A 17,709-nucleotide genomic window follows, 5' to 3' on the forward strand; every position below is an offset into this window, starting at 1 on the left:
GTTTCTCTCTCGCTTCCCAGTTCGATGGAGGCTCAATACACTCGCCGCCATTTCCATGTTTATTCAACAAACAACCACCCGGATTACGCTCCATACATCTCTCTATACTTGGTAATAGCCTCCAAATAGCTCGACAGCTCTCCACTTTGATTCAGATAGTTAATCAGCGAGTTGAGATCCACGATGCTCACGACCGGGAAGTTGTAGTCCTTCTCAATCTGCTGCACAGCGGACAAATCGCTGTCATTTCCCTTCTCCTGGCGATTCAGCGCGATCACCAGACCGACCACCTTGCCTCCTTCCTTCTCGATGATTCCCACGCTCTCGCGTGTCGCTGTGCCCGCAGTGATCACGTCATCGATCACCAGCACGCGCTTGTCCTTCAGCGCACTGCCCACAATGCAGCCGCCCTCGCCATGGTCCTTCGCCTCCTTCCGGTTATACGCGAACTCCACGTTCCGTCCATGCGCAGCCAGCGCCGCAGCGACCGCCGCAGCGAGCGGAATGCCCTTGTACGCAGGTCCGAAGATCACGTCGAACTCGGGCGCGCGCTCCAGAATGGTTCGGGCGTAGCTCTCCGCCACATCGAGCATATCCTGGCCCGACTTGAAGTTGCCCATGTTGAAGAAATAGGGACTCATGCGTCCACTCTTCAGCTTGAACTCGCCGAAACGCAGCACCGACGCGCGGATCGCCGCTTCGATGAACTGCTTCTGCGTGCTGCTGAGCTGGGGCTTCGGAGCCGCCGCGCGCTCCGCCAGAACGCGCTGGATCGACTCGTTGATCTGGTCGCGGTAGCGGATCGCGGTGGCGCGGGGGTCCTCAGCGCGGGAAATACCGCGCGAAATGGGAACGATGATTCCCTTGCCGTCGTCTCGAATGGCGGCGCGGATCACATCGTCCAGATCGCCGCCCTGCGCGCCCACACCAGGAGCCAGAATCCAGATATCGGGGCAGAGCGCACGCACGTTACGCAGGGCCTAGGGGATAGATCTGAAGAACAAAGGAGCACCGTTCCGTCCGTAGCACCGACCACTACGCCGGTTCCCCACTCGGCGGCTTTGCGAGCGAAGATCTCGTACAGGAAGCGCTCCTCGCCATCGGTGTCGCGGGTGCGGAGAATCTGGAACTCGTTCGAGCTGGGATTCGAGGTTTTGCACAGAATGAAGCAGCCGCCCCAATCTTCTTCGAGGAAAGGCTTGATAGCGTCGTAACCCATGTAGCTGTTCAGGGTCACGCCGTGGGCTCCCACCTGCTTGGCAGCCTGAGCATAGGCCTGCGCCGTCGTCGAAATATCGCCGCGCTTGACATCCAACAGAACAGGAATATCCTCCGGGATGGTCTTTATGATCTAAGCTCAATACTAGGAAAGATTCAGTACCTCAGCGAGTGCCTCCACTCCACCGGGAATGGCCTCAAAGAAGGCAGAATTTGGTTTGTAGCAGCAAGCGACATCCTTCGTAGCCTCGATAAGGCGAGCGCAGAATGCCTTTAAACCCTCAGGAGTGTGCTCGGTCAACTCCTGTCCATGGGGGTCCAGACCAACGCAGAGAAGAGAATGACTCTTCTCGATTCGAGCATTAAGCATATCAAAGAACTTCATCGTAGTGTATTATTTTGATTTATCAGAGCATAGGAAAAGTGATTCTCTTCTGTACAAGTTTAACAAATAATGCGGAGCGTCAATGGTCTAATGGTTAGGATTCTACCCTTCCAAGGTAGAGGTCCGGGTTCAATTCCCGGTTGACGCATTTTTTTATTTCTTCTATTTTGCTGTACTTTGAATGGGTAGTATGAATGTACTGATGAGTGGATAGAAAATAGAGCAAACGTTTTACAATATCCATTCATATTCACTCTATTGTCATCAGTCCTCCAATTCTCCTCCTGCTCAAGTGCCCACAACACTAATTGTCTCAAACAGGTCAAAATGACTATCGCTTCAGGTTACTCTGGATCTTGCTTCCTCCGCCCGTTACAACGCCCTTCTTCACAGCTCGGTTGAAGTTCGCCTGGTCCTCTTCCAGCCATCCCATCACTTCCTTCAGCTTCTGGCTCTGCTGCTCATCGATCTCTCTCTTCTCCGCATCTCTCATCTACATTCAATTCATCTCCCTTCTTTACTTCCGAAATCACCTCCGCCTCTCTTCTCATCTCTCTCTCCACACCTCTCTTCTCTCTCTTCACCTGCTTCAGCAACTCGCGTTTGCGAATATGCTCCTTGTTGGGATGCAGCACCTTGCCAGGAACGAAGTCCTGCTCATACGAAGGAGCCTTCAATGAAAACAATCACACACTCTTACGAAGGACACATACACCGGTCTCAGCACTTCGGCCTGGAGAGGAATGTGCTTGCGATGATTCAGAGTGTTGGTGAGGACAGACACGATCTGGTCGACCGTTTCTTGAGCCTTCACGGCTTGGAACGAGCCTTTTTCTTGGGCGATGAACCGCAAGAGCGTGCTGAGAATCGGCCGGAAGTAGACGAGAGCGGCGGGGTTGGAAGCGTTCGACTCCAGCAGACTTGACACAATGCGGAATCTACGTTAAACAAAGAGAGAATGAAAGGAACAGAGAGGCTTGAAGCTTCGAAATGGGAATGGACTCTATGGATGCGTCCGCCAAATCGGTGAGTGTGATCTACACGCTCGTAGCAAGCAAACAAACAAACTGTTTCTTCTGAATCGCTCTGCTCCTTAAACTTCAACTCTACAATTCATCGATTCTCGCTCTATTACCCAGCTTCGAAGCGGCCGACGAGCTCTTTCGCAGCAATCTATTCTCAACGCAGCAATCCGCATCGTACACAAGCTCGCAAACAATCGGCAGCGCGGCGTACACTTCGGGGACAAACCGGCCGCTCGCCGAGCTGTAATCCGCCAGGATCGCCAGAATCACCTCCGCAATCACGACGTCTCGCACACTCTTGATTTTGCATTCCAGCAACGTCTATATGAGAGAAAGCTTGCAGCACTACGCGCCCAAGCAACAAGAGAGCAGGCTGAATGAAGTTGTGGCGGAAGTCTGTGGCCGAGAAGAGATTGAGCACGAGCTGAAGCAGCAGAACATCGGAAACGCGAGGATACCCGGTGGTCTAAACGGAATCAACCCACAAGGAAATAAACGTTCAGCATTCGCGTCTGGATTCGTGTGAGAATGTCCGTCCAAATGATGTGGACGTTCGATTCAATGTAAGGAAGCATCGCCATTAAGCAGCCCTGGACGCAGTCCAACACATAGGGCGTTAAGCAGTTCTGCGAGAAATAAGCGTCTACCAGTCCCACGACGTTTCGGTAGAACTACAAGTCAATGGGCGGAGGAAAACGTGCATTGATGAAATTTCCCTTTTCGTCCTTGTTCACATTGGGATTGTTGTTTTTAATGATTCGAGAGAGAATCAGGTGGATCGAGTCATCGTTCGCGACATATTCGTTCAGCAATTCGCACAACTCTCCGATGCTACACGATCAAACCAATTATTATTCAAAGAACAAACCTGCGAGGAATGGGAATAATAAACGGAATCTCGCTCTTCGCGTTCTTTATCATTTCAGCTCGCTCCTGCTTTTCCTTCTGAATCGCTTTCTATTCATCACGCTCAACTCCCTCTTCTCACAATCGTCTCCTTTCTCGATTCCTTCTTTGGAGCCGGTTCCGCTTCATCGCCAAACAGAAGCGCATAATCCTCATCATAGTCCTTCGCTGTGGCCTCCAGCGTGCTTCCTGCTGCTGCATCCTGGTCAATCGCATCCAAAACCTCGTCTTCGTACGACTTTCGTTTCTACAATGAACCCAACAAACCGTCCATACAATCACCGATTCTTCCTGGATATCACCAGTGTCTCGTCCTTTCGAGGGAGCAATGCCGTGCATTCGCTCTTCTCTCTCCTTCTCCAGTTTCTCCAGTTTCTCCTTTTCCTCCTTATCAACTGCATCTCACTCGACCCTCTCAATCCTCACTCTCTTCTTGCGTCTTCTGTCTATCAGAAGCCTTTCCCTTCGCAGCGTTCACCATCTCCGCGGTCAATCGGTCGTATTCCTGATCCTTCTCCGACTGAACGATCTCCGGCTTCTTTGTTTTATCCGTCGTGTTGAAGGATAGCAAACTGTGCAAATCGTCCATCATCGCATCCACGTTTTCGATTTCCGCCTCCAACGCCTCCGCCTCAATTCGACGTTGCTCGCGATAGAGCTTGCTCTTCTCGATAATCTGCGTTTAACAAACGGATTCACGCGTACCTCCATCATGATTTCTTTGTGGGTTCGAGGACGATCCGGATTCTCGGAATCCTTCTTGAAGCTCGTTTTCATGAAGACATCGGAATTCATGGCTCCTTCCTCGTCGTCTTCGTCATTGTCAATCTCTTCGTGAAGCTTCTTAAAGTCGTCTTCAACTAGAGGTAAGATGAGGAATGACTCGCACTTTCCAGCGATTTTCCCTTATGGGTAAGGAGCTCTTCCTCTTCGTCTCCTAAGGCAAACTTCTCGCGCTTTAGCTGCTTCTTGCGCTGGATTTCCATCTTCTTAAACATCTTCTGCTCCTCCGTCATTGTTTGCAAATTTTCTGCTGAACCGAAACGACTAGAAGTCATATCACTCCAATTCTAAAACCGGTCCTTAAAGATGTTTTTCTTTGTTTGTTTCTCATAATCCTCGCCAATAGCGTGCTGCCTCTGTGTCAGTGACTATCGTGGAGGGTAATTATTAAAAGTACTTTGGCATTTGAAACAATGAGGTTCCGATTATTACCCTTTACATTTCTTCCAATAACACTAGAGAATAACAACCGAATGAGGTACTTTACGTTGTATGAGGGCTTTTGTTTTTTCGCATTTCGTATGGATTTGACTCAATGCTAAAAGTGACCAAGAAAATAATCCACCAACCGTTTCTGGATATCAGAAGCAGACGATTTCATTCCAGTGCGCATCTAGCAGTTGATGTCGACTATAAACAGCCTACCTTTTTCGCAATCACCTTTTTCTTTCCATTTCCAACCATTTTTGTGAAAAAAAGTAGACTGGAGTGATAAATGGCTGAAAAGAGGTAGGAAAAGGTGTATAAAAACCCGATCAGACAAAAATGGATAATTGGGATTGGTTTTGGTTTAGGAAATCATTCGAGTTGTGTTGAAGTTTTGTATATGAATGTTTCTAGAGAATAATGATGTGATTTGGTTGACTGTAGAGTAACAGTATGGTATATGATACTGACTATTGCGTTTTCAGTGATGGTAACCAATTTCAAAAGTAGTTTGTTGTGAATGAGAGTGTTTTGGATAAACCGGGATGTTCGTTAAATAGCGATCCAAATGATATATATGCATACAATACTATTAAATGCTTATGCTAGATTGTTCTCGTCGGTTTTTTATTTGAACAATGATGGTTTTGGAATTACTGCTATTTTTGTCTGTATAACTGTTTTGAAAGTATATGAAAGGAATTGAAACTACGGTTTAACTGCTTTCCTCAAAGATATAGACATTCTAGCAAGAATCGTTGGATTTGGGTTTTGCAAAATATATTTAGTTCTGAATCTGTGGCTCTGAAGCAACGCCGTGATGAGAAGCTGAAGGCTGCCGCTGAGAAGTATGCTGCTAACCTTGAGAAGGCCGAGCAGGTCAAGAGAGAGGCGATGGTGAAGTGCACTGAGCAGTACTACAAGGAGTACGCCCAGGTGAAGGCTGATCTGATTGCCCAGAGAAGAGATGCCCACAACAACGGTCATCTGTTCTGTGAGGGAGAAGGCCGTCTGGCGATCGTTGTGCGTATTCGTGGTATCAACCAGTGCTCTCCGAAGGTGAAGAAGACCCTGCGTCTGCTTCGTCTGCGCCAGATCCACAACGCCGTGTTCGTGCGTCTGAACAAGGCTACGATGGAGATGCTGCGTCTGGTGGAGCCCTACATCGCCTACGGTTACCCCAACCTGAAGCTGGTGCGTTCTCTGATCTACAAGCGTGGCTATGCTAAGCTGAACAAGCAGCGCGTTCCTCTGATGCTGAACGAGCAGATTGAGCAGGTGCTCGGCAAGTTCGGCATTGTGTCTGTGGAGGATCTGATCCACGAGATCTACACTGTGGGACCCCACTTCAAGGAGGCGAACAACTTCCTGTGGCCCTTCAAGCTGAACAGCCCCAACGGCGGATTCTCGAAGAAGCTGCGTCACTTCAACGAGGGAGGTGACTACGGTAACCACGAGGTGCTGATTGGCAAGCTGGTGAACAGAATGATCTAAGAGAGAGAGTTATGGTAAGAACGATATGAGTGAGTTGTTTGTTTGAAATGCCACTGTGTTGTTTGTTTGAAATGCCACTGTGTTGTTTGGGTTTCTTTGGAATCCAATAGGTAAGTAATCGAGTTTAAATATAATAGAAGATAATAAAATAGGATACAAATAGATTTATTCGTATGTAATGAAAAAAAGGAAAAGAGAAGCGCCCACCGGGGGGCTCGAACCCCCGACCACCAGGTTAAGAGCCTGGCGCTCTACCGACTGAGCTAGACGGGCTTGTTTATCCCCGAAAAACGTTGCTTATACAACAAACATGTCACATAGCTTAAGGCTGAATAATGCGCATATTTTGAGCAGTATTGTTATGAGAAGGTTGCAATTTAGGAGATGGCTTGTTCATGGCGTGATTCGCAATCTCGCGACGTTCTCGCCTTTCATCAGCATCAACGACATTCTGGTTCATAATAATAGCATCTGCTGCATTTTGATTACCCATGAGAAGGGACTTTGATCTAAAACTAAGGATCCAACCAGAATAACATACTCAGGCGCGCCTTTCTTTTGTAAGTCAACATGATTTCCTGGTTTTGTTCGAGCTCCACCAACCATCGTAGCCGGCTCAGCTCCTGCGTTCTTCGCAGATTCTATTGGATCCATCTACAATAAAGGACCAGAAAGCAAGATTTACTAGTTTGAAGAAAAATATGAAGAAAGATCTGAAGGCAGTTTCATAGAAAAGATTCTAGAAAAAGAAACCGGATTCGTTAGAACAGATCCATTCCAATATATTAGATTAGATGGGCGTGCTCCGAATTGAGTGTATGAGAAAGTACTTTTTGATAGAATGATATGGATATTTTTGAGAAGTGATGAGATTAGGTGAATGGAATAGCCTGTTGGCTTGCTAAATGATGTTAAAATAAATAGATAGGACAGTGATAGTAATTGTTTAGAACGAAAGAGAGGAGATTGTTGAAAGCCTCAACCTCTTCGCTTTATTGTCACTAATTTGTTTAACTACTAACGGAAATATATGGATTGATAAGTACATTGTTCGTCAAATGCCAGATAGATAAATTCCAGTATGAATGCAATATTGCAAGAACAAATGAAAGAAAGAACGGTAATAGTGTATGTTCCCAATAAGTCATCTATTCAAAGGGTAAATAGACTCGATTAGTAAATGCAGTTGTTTTGAATATCTTTATAGTTAATCTATTAACATTCTATATGTCTGCTGCTAATAGAATAAAATATTATAGAAAAACCAAAAAATAGTCATACTTTACTAAAACAGAACAGAAGATTATCGGAGTGACAAGAAAGCAAACTTTTTAATAAATATACTGTAGAGTTAAGAGTAGGAAGTACTTAGATATCTCATTCGAGTTCTACAATTGAGCAAACACACAAGTATGTAAAGAAGAGCAATCTTCACAACGAAAGGGTGTGAGCACTATGCATCCAATAAAAAACAGAAAATAGATAACTACTGCATACAGAACTCAGCACGATTCACAATTCACCAAAGGGTTTTTCATTTTAATGGGTAATCGAACCTACAGGTGAAGTAGTGAATTCAATAATCGATCATATGGAAATTATCAGAAATAATAAAAAAGGAAAGGAAATAGTAAAGAACTAATGAGGCAGTCAAAAGATAAGTGATGGTAATATACTATCCAACATGCATTACAATAGGAATATTATAATTAAAACAAAATAGAATAATGGAGGGCAAATAGATGAGGAATGTAAAGTAGTTAAAATGCATATATGATTATTATAAATTAAAAACGTTACTTAGCTAATAACACTATTATTGATTTGAATTCAATCATAAATGGAGATATTGAGGTCATTGAGTCAGGTTCACATCAATATAATAGCAAAACTTGTAAAAACAACAGTATAGATACTTGGTGGGAATGCAATGTTGCTGAGCAATTTCCCGTTAAGATTGCCAAGGGGGCACATGGATCAGTTGATGTTGAAGTAGGTAAGCCTCATACAGGTTGCACCATAAGAACTACAATAATAAACTCAAAAATGAATGGCAAATCAAGTATTTATTCATACAGAAATGTGTTGATGGCAAATTTGACTTTTGTGGATGGAGTAGCTTCAGGACCTTGTACAATATATGATGATGGATATTTATTCTTTTCTGGTTATTTGAAGAATGATTATCGAGAGGGCAGAGGAAAAGAGTATGATAGAAATGGAAATCTGATATCTGATGGATTTTATTCAAAAGGCAAGAAACTCAATATAAAACCATCAAAAGAAATGGGAAAAGGATATTGGGAAGAATATGATGAAAATGATAAATTGATTCGAATTTGTCAAAAAGATGATTTCGGAAACTACTTAGGATTTTGTTATTATTTTGAAAATGATTATTTGAATCGATTAACTCACTTTGAAAATGGTTCTAATACAACATATAGTGGATTATTCAAGTTATATGATGAGCCTCATAAGAAATGGTTTGAAGGTTATTTTGAAAATGGATATCGAGAAGGCAGAGGTAAAGAGTATGATAGAAATGGAAATTTAATATCTGATGGATTTTATTCAAAAGGCAAGAAACTCAATATAAAACCATCAAAAGAAATGGGAAAAGGATATTGGGAAGAATATGATGAAAATGATAAATTGATTCGAATTTGTCAAATAGATAATAATGGCATTTATAATGGTATATGCTATTTATACAAAGATGAAAAAATAAGACGAATAAGCATCTGGAAGGATGGCAAAGAAGTGACATTGCTAAAACAATTTAGCGACGATATTATGACCGAATATAAGAATGGTCACGTAGTGTATGAGGGAGGATTTCTTGATTCTGTAATATACAGTTATCCTAGAAATGGAGTCGGAGAAGAATTGGATGAAGACGGGAAAACAAGAATCTTCAAAGGAAATTACAAAAATGGTAAACGTCATGGAAGAGGCTCTATATATAAAAATGGAATGGTATGTAATGAAACAGACTGGGTGATGGATTACAGAATCAATGAATTATGGGCTATTCAGTCAGTTATTATACTATCTATGTTATTGTTCATAAGTCTTAGCTTCTTAGTTCCTTGGAACATTTGTTCTTATTTGTTAGCTGTTGTACTGTTGGTTTTATCGATTCTTTGGATATGTCAAGAGAAGTTCAAAAATCAAGTGAGTCCTGTTTTAGATTTTGAGAATGCAGTTGAGTTATTTATCGAGAAATTCATGGTTGCAAACAACAAAGATATAAATAGGAACTTTAATGCAAAAGAATTAGGTAGAAACGTCATCCATAATTTGTTTTCATTCTTATTTTTCGTTTGGATTATTGCTGGTATTATTATTATAGCGAAAAGAATGCACTATCTGCTTTATGAAGGACCACATGGTATTTTTTATGAACAAGAGTCTTATATTGTTGGGTCAAGATATGGAGACATTTTACTGCGTTTTACTATCACTAATTATCCCAATCTAAAGTTAATCAATATTGGGGATGAATGCTTTACAGAAGCAAAAGAGTTTATCATATATAATTTACAGAATTTGCAGAGTTTGAAAATCGGATCAAATTCGTTTACTATGTTCAAAAATGGATTTGGTAATGATGTATCGAAATCATTTCATATAATAAATTGTGAATCATTAAAATCTATTGAGATTGGAGAATATAGTTTCAGTGATTATGGTGGACAATTTGAATTGAAGAATCTGTCACAATTACAGTCTATTCAAATCGGCCATATAAATTCGAATTCATATAATTTCTATTCATCATCATTCATAATTCAAAGTAATCTTATGATATCGAACTCATTAACGCTAAAGATATGCCAAATATTAAGTCTATAGTATTAGGAGATCATTCATTTCAGTTATCTTTGTATACGATATTTAAAAGTATATGTTTTGATTGATGATAATATTCTTTAGATGTACCCAAATTGATGTCAATCCAATTAGGACATTATTCGCTGTTGGGTCAATGGGGAAATGATGATTGTCTTTTAATATTGAGTCGTATATTATTTATGTAATGATTTTTTTATATTATTATAGATCTTCCAAAATTAAAATCGATTTCATCACTAGGATATTCACTATGGTCACCTCGTAGAGTTATAATGAAAGGTATATTATGTTAATTAAAGAGTAGTATTATTGTATAGATATTCCAAATTGTCAAACAGTTAAACTGGATAAAGCATTGAAGTATGTTGCTTTTTCTTCGATTACTTCTTCAAGTATAAGGCACGTTGTAATTATGATACATATAGATATTCATTCCAATTTACGATCTATTATTGAAAATCGATCAATTCCTTCAGGATTTTCCACTTGTTCATATTTATCAGAATTATCAATGTCATATTCAAAATCATTATACATCCCTTACTACGAATGTAATTCCGAATCATTGACAATATTTGATATGAGTGCATTCAAGAATATAAAACATATTTCTATAGCTGGCTATAACTTTCAATATACGAAAAGATTTTTACTCCATGACTTGTATAAACTACAACATATAACAATTGGATTTAGTTCGTTTACCCAGGCAATGAATGGTTTTGGCAAGGATGAATCGAAATCATTCCACATATTGAATTGTGAATCATTGGAATCGATTGAAATTGGTCAATTTAGTTTCAGTGATTTTGCTGGAGACTTTGAATTGAAGAATCTACCACAATTACAATCCATTCAAATTGGCATAACTTGGAGTGATTCATACAATTTTTATTATTCTTCATTTGTGATTCAAGGTATTGATATGACTTGATTTATATAATGATAAGACCTTCCAAATCTACAATCCATAACATTAGGTGATTGGGCATTCCATGATTCCTTATCAACAATAATGAAAAGTATTGAATGAATTTGAATGAAATGATTGATGTAGATCTTCCATCATTACAATCCATTCACCTAGGTCATTATGCACTTTATGGAAATAATAATGATTCATGTTCATTGAGAATGCAAGGTAATAATAAAAAGATTCGAAATGATTGAATGTAGATCTTCCAAAACTAGTATCCATTGATTCTGAAGGATATAGTTTCTATTATCCTCGTGTAGTGACATTGGAAAGTATATCTCAATATTGAATATTGATGGTATTTAGATATTCCAAATCTTCAAAATGTCAAGTTACCTCGTCACCTATTTAGTGGTTCATTCGATTATGTTCAGAAAAAAACAATTTCAAGTATAGTTTATGTAATAATATGTCTTACATAGATGTTCATTGGAAACTCGCTAATCTTATTAAAGTCAAGTAATTATTACAGCATAAATATACACACTTCACATATTGCCATTCCATTCCATTTTGTAATTGTTATGTTTTCTATCCTTTCTTTGTTCGAAACTCCTTCTCATCTTTCTTTAGTTATTGCACTAGGATCCAGTTATCGATTGACGCTTTCCGATCATTTTCATCACAACTCACAAAGGGGTGATCAGCATGTCTCTAACATTCCATACATCTTTGTTAAAGAAAAAATAGATTATCTGATATGATTGAGATTGGTTTGATTTTCGAATAAGAATGTGTTTTGCCTGACAAATCATATTCTATATAATGATCAATTGAAATTGGACTATCAAGATTTTCAAATGGATAATACTGGATTATTTCAAGTAATACCCATGATGACTAGCTAACTAGAAATGGAAGTAAATGTGAATGACATGTACTGTTTTGATATCACTCAGATGTATCGAATGAGACTATTACTATAAATAAAACAAATACAATCGAACTTTCTAAATCTTGAAAGTTAAAACCATTTGTTCAATTGTATTGCGTTGAATAAAACAATTGTATGATATATTTATTTCTAAAAACGATTGAATCGGATCGTGAAACAAAAATCATAAATGAACTGAGTAGAAAAAGTAAAATTGATTAAACAAATGCAGGCGATCATCGATACTAATTACACTCATTTTTTCTACTATCAAATCAACTCAATCATTTACATGCCAACCCATTATTTTTCTATTTTTTATGAGAATGAAGTGTATGATGTTTGTTGCTTCGTCTCGTATCAATTACTATACCACGCAAAGACATCAGTATTCTTTTTCGTTTTTCAATCTGCATTGCTCTTTCTTGTGACAAATACTATATGAAGCAATCATGTCACAATAGACGACAAAATAGAAAGTTCATCTTCCTTATTGTAATACATTTCTATTTCAAAATAATACATGTCTTGTGTCAACAGTTTTCATGTCATATACCTGCCTTTTCCTTCCATTTCTGATTCGTACATTCAAAATAGTACACTAAAGTCAATTTCAATATACCGATAACTAGAAACCTAGATATCCACTATTTTCTATTTTCATCCTAAGCTTAACATCCGTTTCGCGTTATTTACTTTCAATGTTCGACAGTAACTCGATATATCAATACTCATTCTTCGATTAATATCCTATATTATGCATATTCCAACCCTCGTTTCATTTTTCGATTTCCCTCAAAACCCATCTCATTGTATTCCTCATTTCAAGCCCCTGATAACTTTTCTCATTTATTAATTTCAATTTCTCGCCGTTAGTCATTTCTCTTTGATTGATTCAAAAAACTGCCAGAATTCTGGAAACGAACCTTCTGGAATAAATTTTCGAAAATCAAAAAATGTCTGAATCAGAAGTATTTCTTGTTGTACTCTATTCAGTGGTAGATTCTTCGTGAAGAACAGCTTACCTCGGATGGAGGTGTTGTAAAATTGGTGACAAAGGAAGGAGTTGGAGAGTGTCCCAAAAAGGGATACAAACTTAAGAGTGAGAATTCGTCTTGTTCTTTAACATCTAGCTCACTATACTGGAAGATTGCTCAGTGGAGAGAAATTCGATAGTTCACGAGATCGGAACGAGCCATTTGAATTTGAACTTGGAAGAGGTCAAGTGATAAAGGGCTGGGATATTGGTTTTGCTTCCATGAAGCCTGGAGAAAGCCATCTTAAGAATCAAGCCAGAGTATGGATACGGCTCTACGGGAGCAGGATCGAGCATTCCTCCAAACTCGACTCTGGAATTTGATGTGGAACTTCTCAGCTACGAAGAAAATATCAATATCAATGATATGACTTATCAGCAACGTATCGATGAGGTAATTTTCTAGTATTCTACTTTATTATTCTTTAGGCAACGAAGTTAAAAGATCTGGGAAACGAAGCTTTTAAGAACAAAGATTACGTGGTTGCCTGCTCATATTATGACAAAGGTATTCCCTACCTTCATTTTGCCTTTCCGTTCTTAAAGGAAAAACACATTGTTGAAGGGGAAGAAGGCCATGAGGAAGAAATGGAGAAAGGCGCTGAGCTGTCTCACGCCTTGCGAACCAACAAAGCGCTGTGCTATCTGAAAATGAACGATTTCCATGCCGCGATTACGGAGGTTGGTTCGTTGTTTTTGTTCGATGTGTAGTGCACGACCGTCTTGGAGAAGCAGCCAGAGAACGTGAAAGCTTTGTATCGACGCGGTGTGGCACACGGCAAGTACGGAATGCTCGCTGAGGCAGTGCAAGATTTGGAAGCCTGTCTGAAGGTGGATCCTGAGAATAAATCGGCGAGCACGGAGCTGGAGAGAGTGAAGCGCCAATTGCACGCAGAGGACCAGAAGAAGAAGAAGTCGCTGCGCAGTTTCTTCCAAAACGGGTTTGGAGACAATTAAAGTGTTTGTTGGAGAAAACAAGCGATTGACTTGGCTTTACAAGACGATCGAAGCTCTCTTCGAGAGATCCCTGAGCCGCAACGAGCAGACAATAATGCGATTGGATGAGATACCATTCTTCAAACTCATCAAACAGCTCCAGTCGAGACACACTACACTTCATTTCGCACAGCAGAACGCACCGCTTGATCTCGCTCGGGTCAAGGAGATACGTGTAGAGATGCTGCATGTCTTGGCAGAACACTTTCTTGTACCCAAGCGAAAGATAGCGCTGTTTCTGGTCTTCGATTTCCGGGTAGCGCGTTAAGCTCAGCAAATCGCAGCCACGTTCCTACGGTGTGTGATTGTGCGAGACTCTACATGCAAATTCTGAATCATCATCGCTCCGAAGGGATCGTTTGGACGGATCTGCTCGTAGACCACCATCACGCTATTGGGAAATGCTTTTTGGAGACATTGGAGAGACGGGTTCACAAGATCGGGATTGATATAGATGAGAACACACTCTGATAAGAATAATGTTGGAGTATTGCGAGAGAGGGGAGAATCGCGCAAGTAGGCTTCCAGCGAGGCGCAGTCGGTTAGGTCCATTGGCTTTAGAACATAGCGAGAGGTCGTGATTTCTGGAGAAGTAGAAGCGGCATCAAAAGAGGAGTCTTCACCAAAAACCACGGATGCCAGTTGAGACTGGGTTCGAATGAGCATTGCTTTGGTTTTACAAGTTTCTAAAAGATCGAATTCAACAAAAAGGTCCGGCAAGATGTTCATGTCCTATTCTATCACTCCTTCCAATTTCTATTACATGCAGACGGAAAAAGAGAGTATCGTACCCACCTCCTAAGTTAACTATTTGACAATGACCTTGAGACTCTTCAATAAAACGTTTGACAATGATTTCGATTGCAGCAACTCTCGAGTAATATCCTGATTCTAATTTTTATAAAAACAAACGAACCTCTGTTGATAATGGGAGAACGCTTTCCCTTTCTGCGAACAAAATTATGGATATAGTTGTCTGTGTAATATCCATGATCAACACAGGACCTTCATTCAAATGAAACAGAAACAACTACATTTTGCTTACAGTAGCATCATTTGCAGTGAGACGCACTTGTTCGATTGAATTTGACATATTCCAACAAGGAAGTCAACCCTGTGTAAATGATTGTTACTCTCAACTCACTGTTTGAATAATGGATTGATAAACATGAGGAATTGAATGAATAGGATTATTCACTATTTCGGCAAACGATGGATATTCGCAGTTTTTTCGTACCATTAAGCTTTGGTTGAATCATTGAGTAGAAAAAGGGAAACGCGCAGAAACGATCGTCTGTCACAACGGATGATGCTACCGATTTGAAAAAAGGCGATGTATCTGAAACCCCAAAGTCTGCTGTTGCTGAATTAGAATCAAATAATGAATTACCTACTAAGAAATTGCGATTGAGCAAGATTGGAAAGAAGGGTACTTCCAACTCGGTACAAAGTGTGAAGAGAACAAAGAAGATTCTAGTTTCGAGTGATGACGACGTGGGTGAAAGGAAATCCACAGAAGAGGTAGGCGGATATGAGATTATTGATATTGAAGAAAAAGAAAAATAGTTTATCAGAAAAAGAAGTTGAAAACAAGAGTACATCCAAGGAAACGAGTGTATCGAATGGTCCGAAAGCGTGTTTGACAAATTCCGTATCGGAACTACCCTCTATAAAGGAAGAGCACTTGAATAAAGAGCAGCAACCTGCAAAGGAAGAGCATCTCAATGGAAAACAACAGCCAATCAAGAAGGAACAAATCATAGAAAAAACACATTCAACAAATGCAGAGAAACTACCCAATCCAGAGACCAATCGTCCTGTATCAAAGCCCTCTACTACTACTACTACTACTACTACGCGTCCCAAACGGGCACCCAAGGTTCATCTCGTCGATGAGTCGCTTCTAACCACAAAATACGCTCCTCGTTCTCTCGAAGACATCGTGGGCAATCAAAACAACATTCGAAACTTGTACAACTGGCTTTTACAATGGGATACAAACCATTCCAGCAGTAGTTCCTTTCACTCTTTCCTTCATCGGCGTAGCCTCCACGTCCGACACGAAACGATCAAGAGACAGCAGTCGAGCCGTGCTGATTTCCGGTCCTCCTGGCATTGGAAAAACGACTTGCGTTGAAGTGTGTTGCCGACAGGCTGGGTACGAACTCATCCAACTCAACGCAAGCGACAAACGAAACATGTCGTTCGTTCGCGACACTCTTAAAGACAGCACTTCGATTATGTTTTGTTTTTGAATTGGTTGCGAGTGTAGACCTCTCTCTTTTGAGAAAAAGCGAATTCGAAAAGCGATCTTGATGGATGAAGTCGATGGAATGAGTTCAGGAGATCGTGGAGGGATTCAAGAATTAGTAGGCTTTTTTGCCATTCCAGAAATAGATCCGAATTATCAAAATCACGCAGATTCCCATAATTTGTATTTGCAATGACGATGCGAGCGCGAAAGTCCGTTCTCTGAGTTCCTATTGCTACTCGCTTCGCTTTGAAAAGCCTCTCCCAATGCAGATGCTTCCTCGCGTTCGCTTCATTTGCCACAACGAGCGAATTCAAATCAGCGATGATTCCATTCTTTCGCTCGTCACTTCGATCGGTGGAGACTTCCGACAAATCCTCAATCACCTCCAACTCGTCTCGTTGTCTCGCTCTCCGATCCATTCCGCCGCTTCCTCGCTCTCTTTAAAGGACAAATCGATCGGTTTGGTGGCTTCTGAAGCTTCAAAACTGATGCTTTCGAACTCGAGAATGTCGATTCAGGATCGATACGATTTGTTTTTCATCGATTACGAAATGGTTCCGTTGTTGATTCAACAGAACTATGTGTCCAGCGCATTGTCCAATCAATCGCAAGGGAACAAACTCCAGCAGTTAGCAGACGCTGCAGATTCGGTCTGCGATATGGAAATGATGCGAGACACGATGCTGAAAACAAATGCAAGGAAATTGGCTGGTTGTTTGATCTCTAGAATTGGTCGTTGCTTCCTTCCTTCGCAATGCTGACCGTTCGAACCTGCTCGAAATCGATGGGCTATTGCAACTACATGGCATTTCCGGAAGTCCTGGGAAAGACTTCAACTATTCGAAAGAATCAGCGACTCCTTTCCGAGCTGAATTGCCGGCTGTCGCTGAGCGCTTCGCTGGGGAGAACGGCGCTTTCGATGGATCTTCTGTTTGTTTTGTACCGCTCGTTGCTGAATTTGCTGAAGAAAAACGATGTGGAGATGCTTTTAAGTCGGTGTGATTTTGCAGATCGCCGGATGCATTCAGATGCTGGACGAGTACGGAATTACGCGCGATGATTTCGTGGTGGTGATGAGCGGAATTGTGGAGCAGCAGAAAGGCGAGTGGAGCAGTCTCTCGAAGGAGAAAAGCGCGTTGACTCGGATGTACAATAAAACGGTGCATCGAAGTGCCAATCAATACGCGGACGACGATTCGCTTTTCCACCGAGTCGTGAAGGGGAAGCGAGGCAAAGGATCTCAGTCGCAATCCCAATCGAGATCCCAGTCACAATCCTCATCCAGATCCCAGTCACAATCTCTATCAAGATCCCAATCGCAATCTCTATCCAGATCCCAGTCGCAATCTCTCTCTCTCTCGCAATCCCAGTTGTTTACACAAAGCGATCTCAATGCGGTGGACGATTTTTCGGACGAAGAGGACTTCGAGCTTCCTTTCTCTCCTGTTTGTTCTCCTCACGTTTCCAACAAACACTCC

At 41.2% G+C, this 17,709-nt stretch overlaps 7 protein-coding genes; 3 read left to right on the forward strand and 4 right to left on the reverse strand.

Annotated features, from left to right (window-relative positions):
* Window positions 1–83: 83 nt before the first annotated feature.
* On the reverse strand, window positions 84–1,603 carry GSBLH_T00004489001 (uncharacterized protein; the record flags this gene model as incomplete). The annotated part of the gene is made up of 3 exons (XM_013043396.1): window positions 84–980; window positions 1,013–1,351; window positions 1,382–1,603. The coding sequence occupies 3 exons, from the start codon at window positions 1,601–1,603 to the stop codon at window positions 84–86; spliced, it is 1,458 nt and encodes a 485-aa protein (XP_012898850.1).
* Window positions 1,604–1,934: 331 nt separating this feature from the next.
* On the reverse strand, window positions 1,935–5,001 carry GSBLH_T00006822001 (uncharacterized protein; the record flags this gene model as incomplete). The annotated part of the gene is given in 20 exon segments (XM_013043397.1): window positions 1,935–2,096; window positions 2,125–2,274; window positions 2,304–2,541; window positions 2,573–2,640; window positions 2,672–2,709; window positions 2,739–2,949; window positions 2,978–3,094; window positions 3,114–3,299; window positions 3,363–3,459; window positions 3,497–3,585; window positions 3,617–3,781; window positions 3,811–3,929; window positions 3,961–4,210; window positions 4,240–4,394; window positions 4,424–4,581; window positions 4,612–4,685; window positions 4,715–4,772; window positions 4,805–4,855; window positions 4,887–4,930; window positions 4,963–5,001. The coding sequence occupies 20 exon segments, from the start codon at window positions 4,999–5,001 to the stop codon at window positions 1,935–1,937; spliced, it is 2,469 nt and encodes an 822-aa protein (XP_012898851.1).
* Window positions 5,002–5,533: 532 nt separating this feature from the next.
* On the forward strand, window positions 5,534–6,244 carry GSBLH_T00004490001 (uncharacterized protein). XM_013043398.1 has 3 exons: window positions 5,534–5,618; window positions 5,656–5,669; window positions 5,704–6,244. The coding sequence occupies exons 1-3, from the start codon at window positions 5,594–5,596 to the stop codon at window positions 6,235–6,237; spliced, it is 573 nt and encodes a 190-aa protein (XP_012898852.1). The 5' UTR covers window positions 5,534–5,593; the 3' UTR covers window positions 6,238–6,244.
* Window positions 6,245–6,552: 308 nt separating this feature from the next.
* GSBLH_T00004491001 (uncharacterized protein) lies at window positions 6,553–6,887 on the reverse strand. XM_013043399.1 has 2 exons: window positions 6,779–6,887; window positions 6,553–6,746 (listed from the first exon to the last, which is right to left on the reverse strand). Exons 1-2 carry the CDS (start codon window positions 6,841–6,843, stop codon window positions 6,560–6,562), a joined length of 252 nt encoding a protein of 83 aa, XP_012898853.1. The 5' UTR covers window positions 6,844–6,887; the 3' UTR covers window positions 6,553–6,559.
* A 6,060-nt stretch (window positions 6,888–12,947) lies between these two features.
* Window positions 12,948–13,938, forward strand: GSBLH_T00004492001 (uncharacterized protein; the record flags this gene model as incomplete). XM_013043400.1 has 4 exons in its annotated part: window positions 12,948–13,047; window positions 13,079–13,375; window positions 13,411–13,662; window positions 13,693–13,938. Exons 2-4 carry the CDS (start codon window positions 13,349–13,351, stop codon window positions 13,936–13,938), a joined length of 525 nt encoding a protein of 174 aa, XP_012898854.1. The 5' UTR covers window positions 12,948–13,047; window positions 13,079–13,348.
* A 36-nt stretch (window positions 13,939–13,974) lies between these two features.
* Window positions 13,975–14,706, reverse strand: GSBLH_T00006823001 (uncharacterized protein; the record flags this gene model as incomplete). Its single annotated transcript, XM_013043401.1, has 4 exons — window positions 13,975–14,008; window positions 14,052–14,090; window positions 14,121–14,269; window positions 14,299–14,706. The coding sequence occupies 4 exons, from the start codon at window positions 14,704–14,706 to the stop codon at window positions 13,975–13,977; spliced, it is 630 nt and encodes a 209-aa protein (XP_012898855.1).
* Window positions 14,707–15,508: 802 nt separating this feature from the next.
* GSBLH_T00004493001 (uncharacterized protein) lies at window positions 15,509–17,669 on the forward strand (the record flags this gene model as incomplete). XM_013043402.1 has 4 exons in its annotated part: window positions 15,509–15,989; window positions 16,024–16,219; window positions 16,250–16,346; window positions 16,375–17,669. The coding sequence occupies 4 exons, from the start codon at window positions 15,509–15,511 to the stop codon at window positions 16,990–16,992; spliced, it is 1,392 nt and encodes a 463-aa protein (XP_012898856.1). The 3' UTR covers window positions 16,993–17,669.
* Between the last annotated feature and the right edge of the window lie 40 nt (window positions 17,670–17,709).

This window comes from Blastocystis hominis (assembly GCF_000151665.1).
Source record: "Blastocystis hominis, Singapore isolate B (sub-type 7) whole genome shotgun sequence assembly, scaffold_7".
NCBI classification, from domain to species: Eukaryota; class Bigyra; order Opalinata; family Blastocystidae; genus Blastocystis; species Blastocystis hominis.

Coding starts and splice junctions, on each gene's coding strand:
- GSBLH_T00004491001 (XM_013043399.1), bottom strand. CDS start 6,843: ATGGTTGGTGGAGCTCGAACAAAACCAGGAAATCATGTTGACTTACAA. Junction 6,747..6,778: donor CAAAAGAAAGGCGCGCCTGA/GTATGTTATTCT, acceptor CCTTAGTTTTAG/ATCAAAGTCCCTTCTCATGG.
- GSBLH_T00004490001 (XM_013043398.1), top strand. CDS start 5,594: ATGCTGCTAACCTTGAGAAGGCCGA.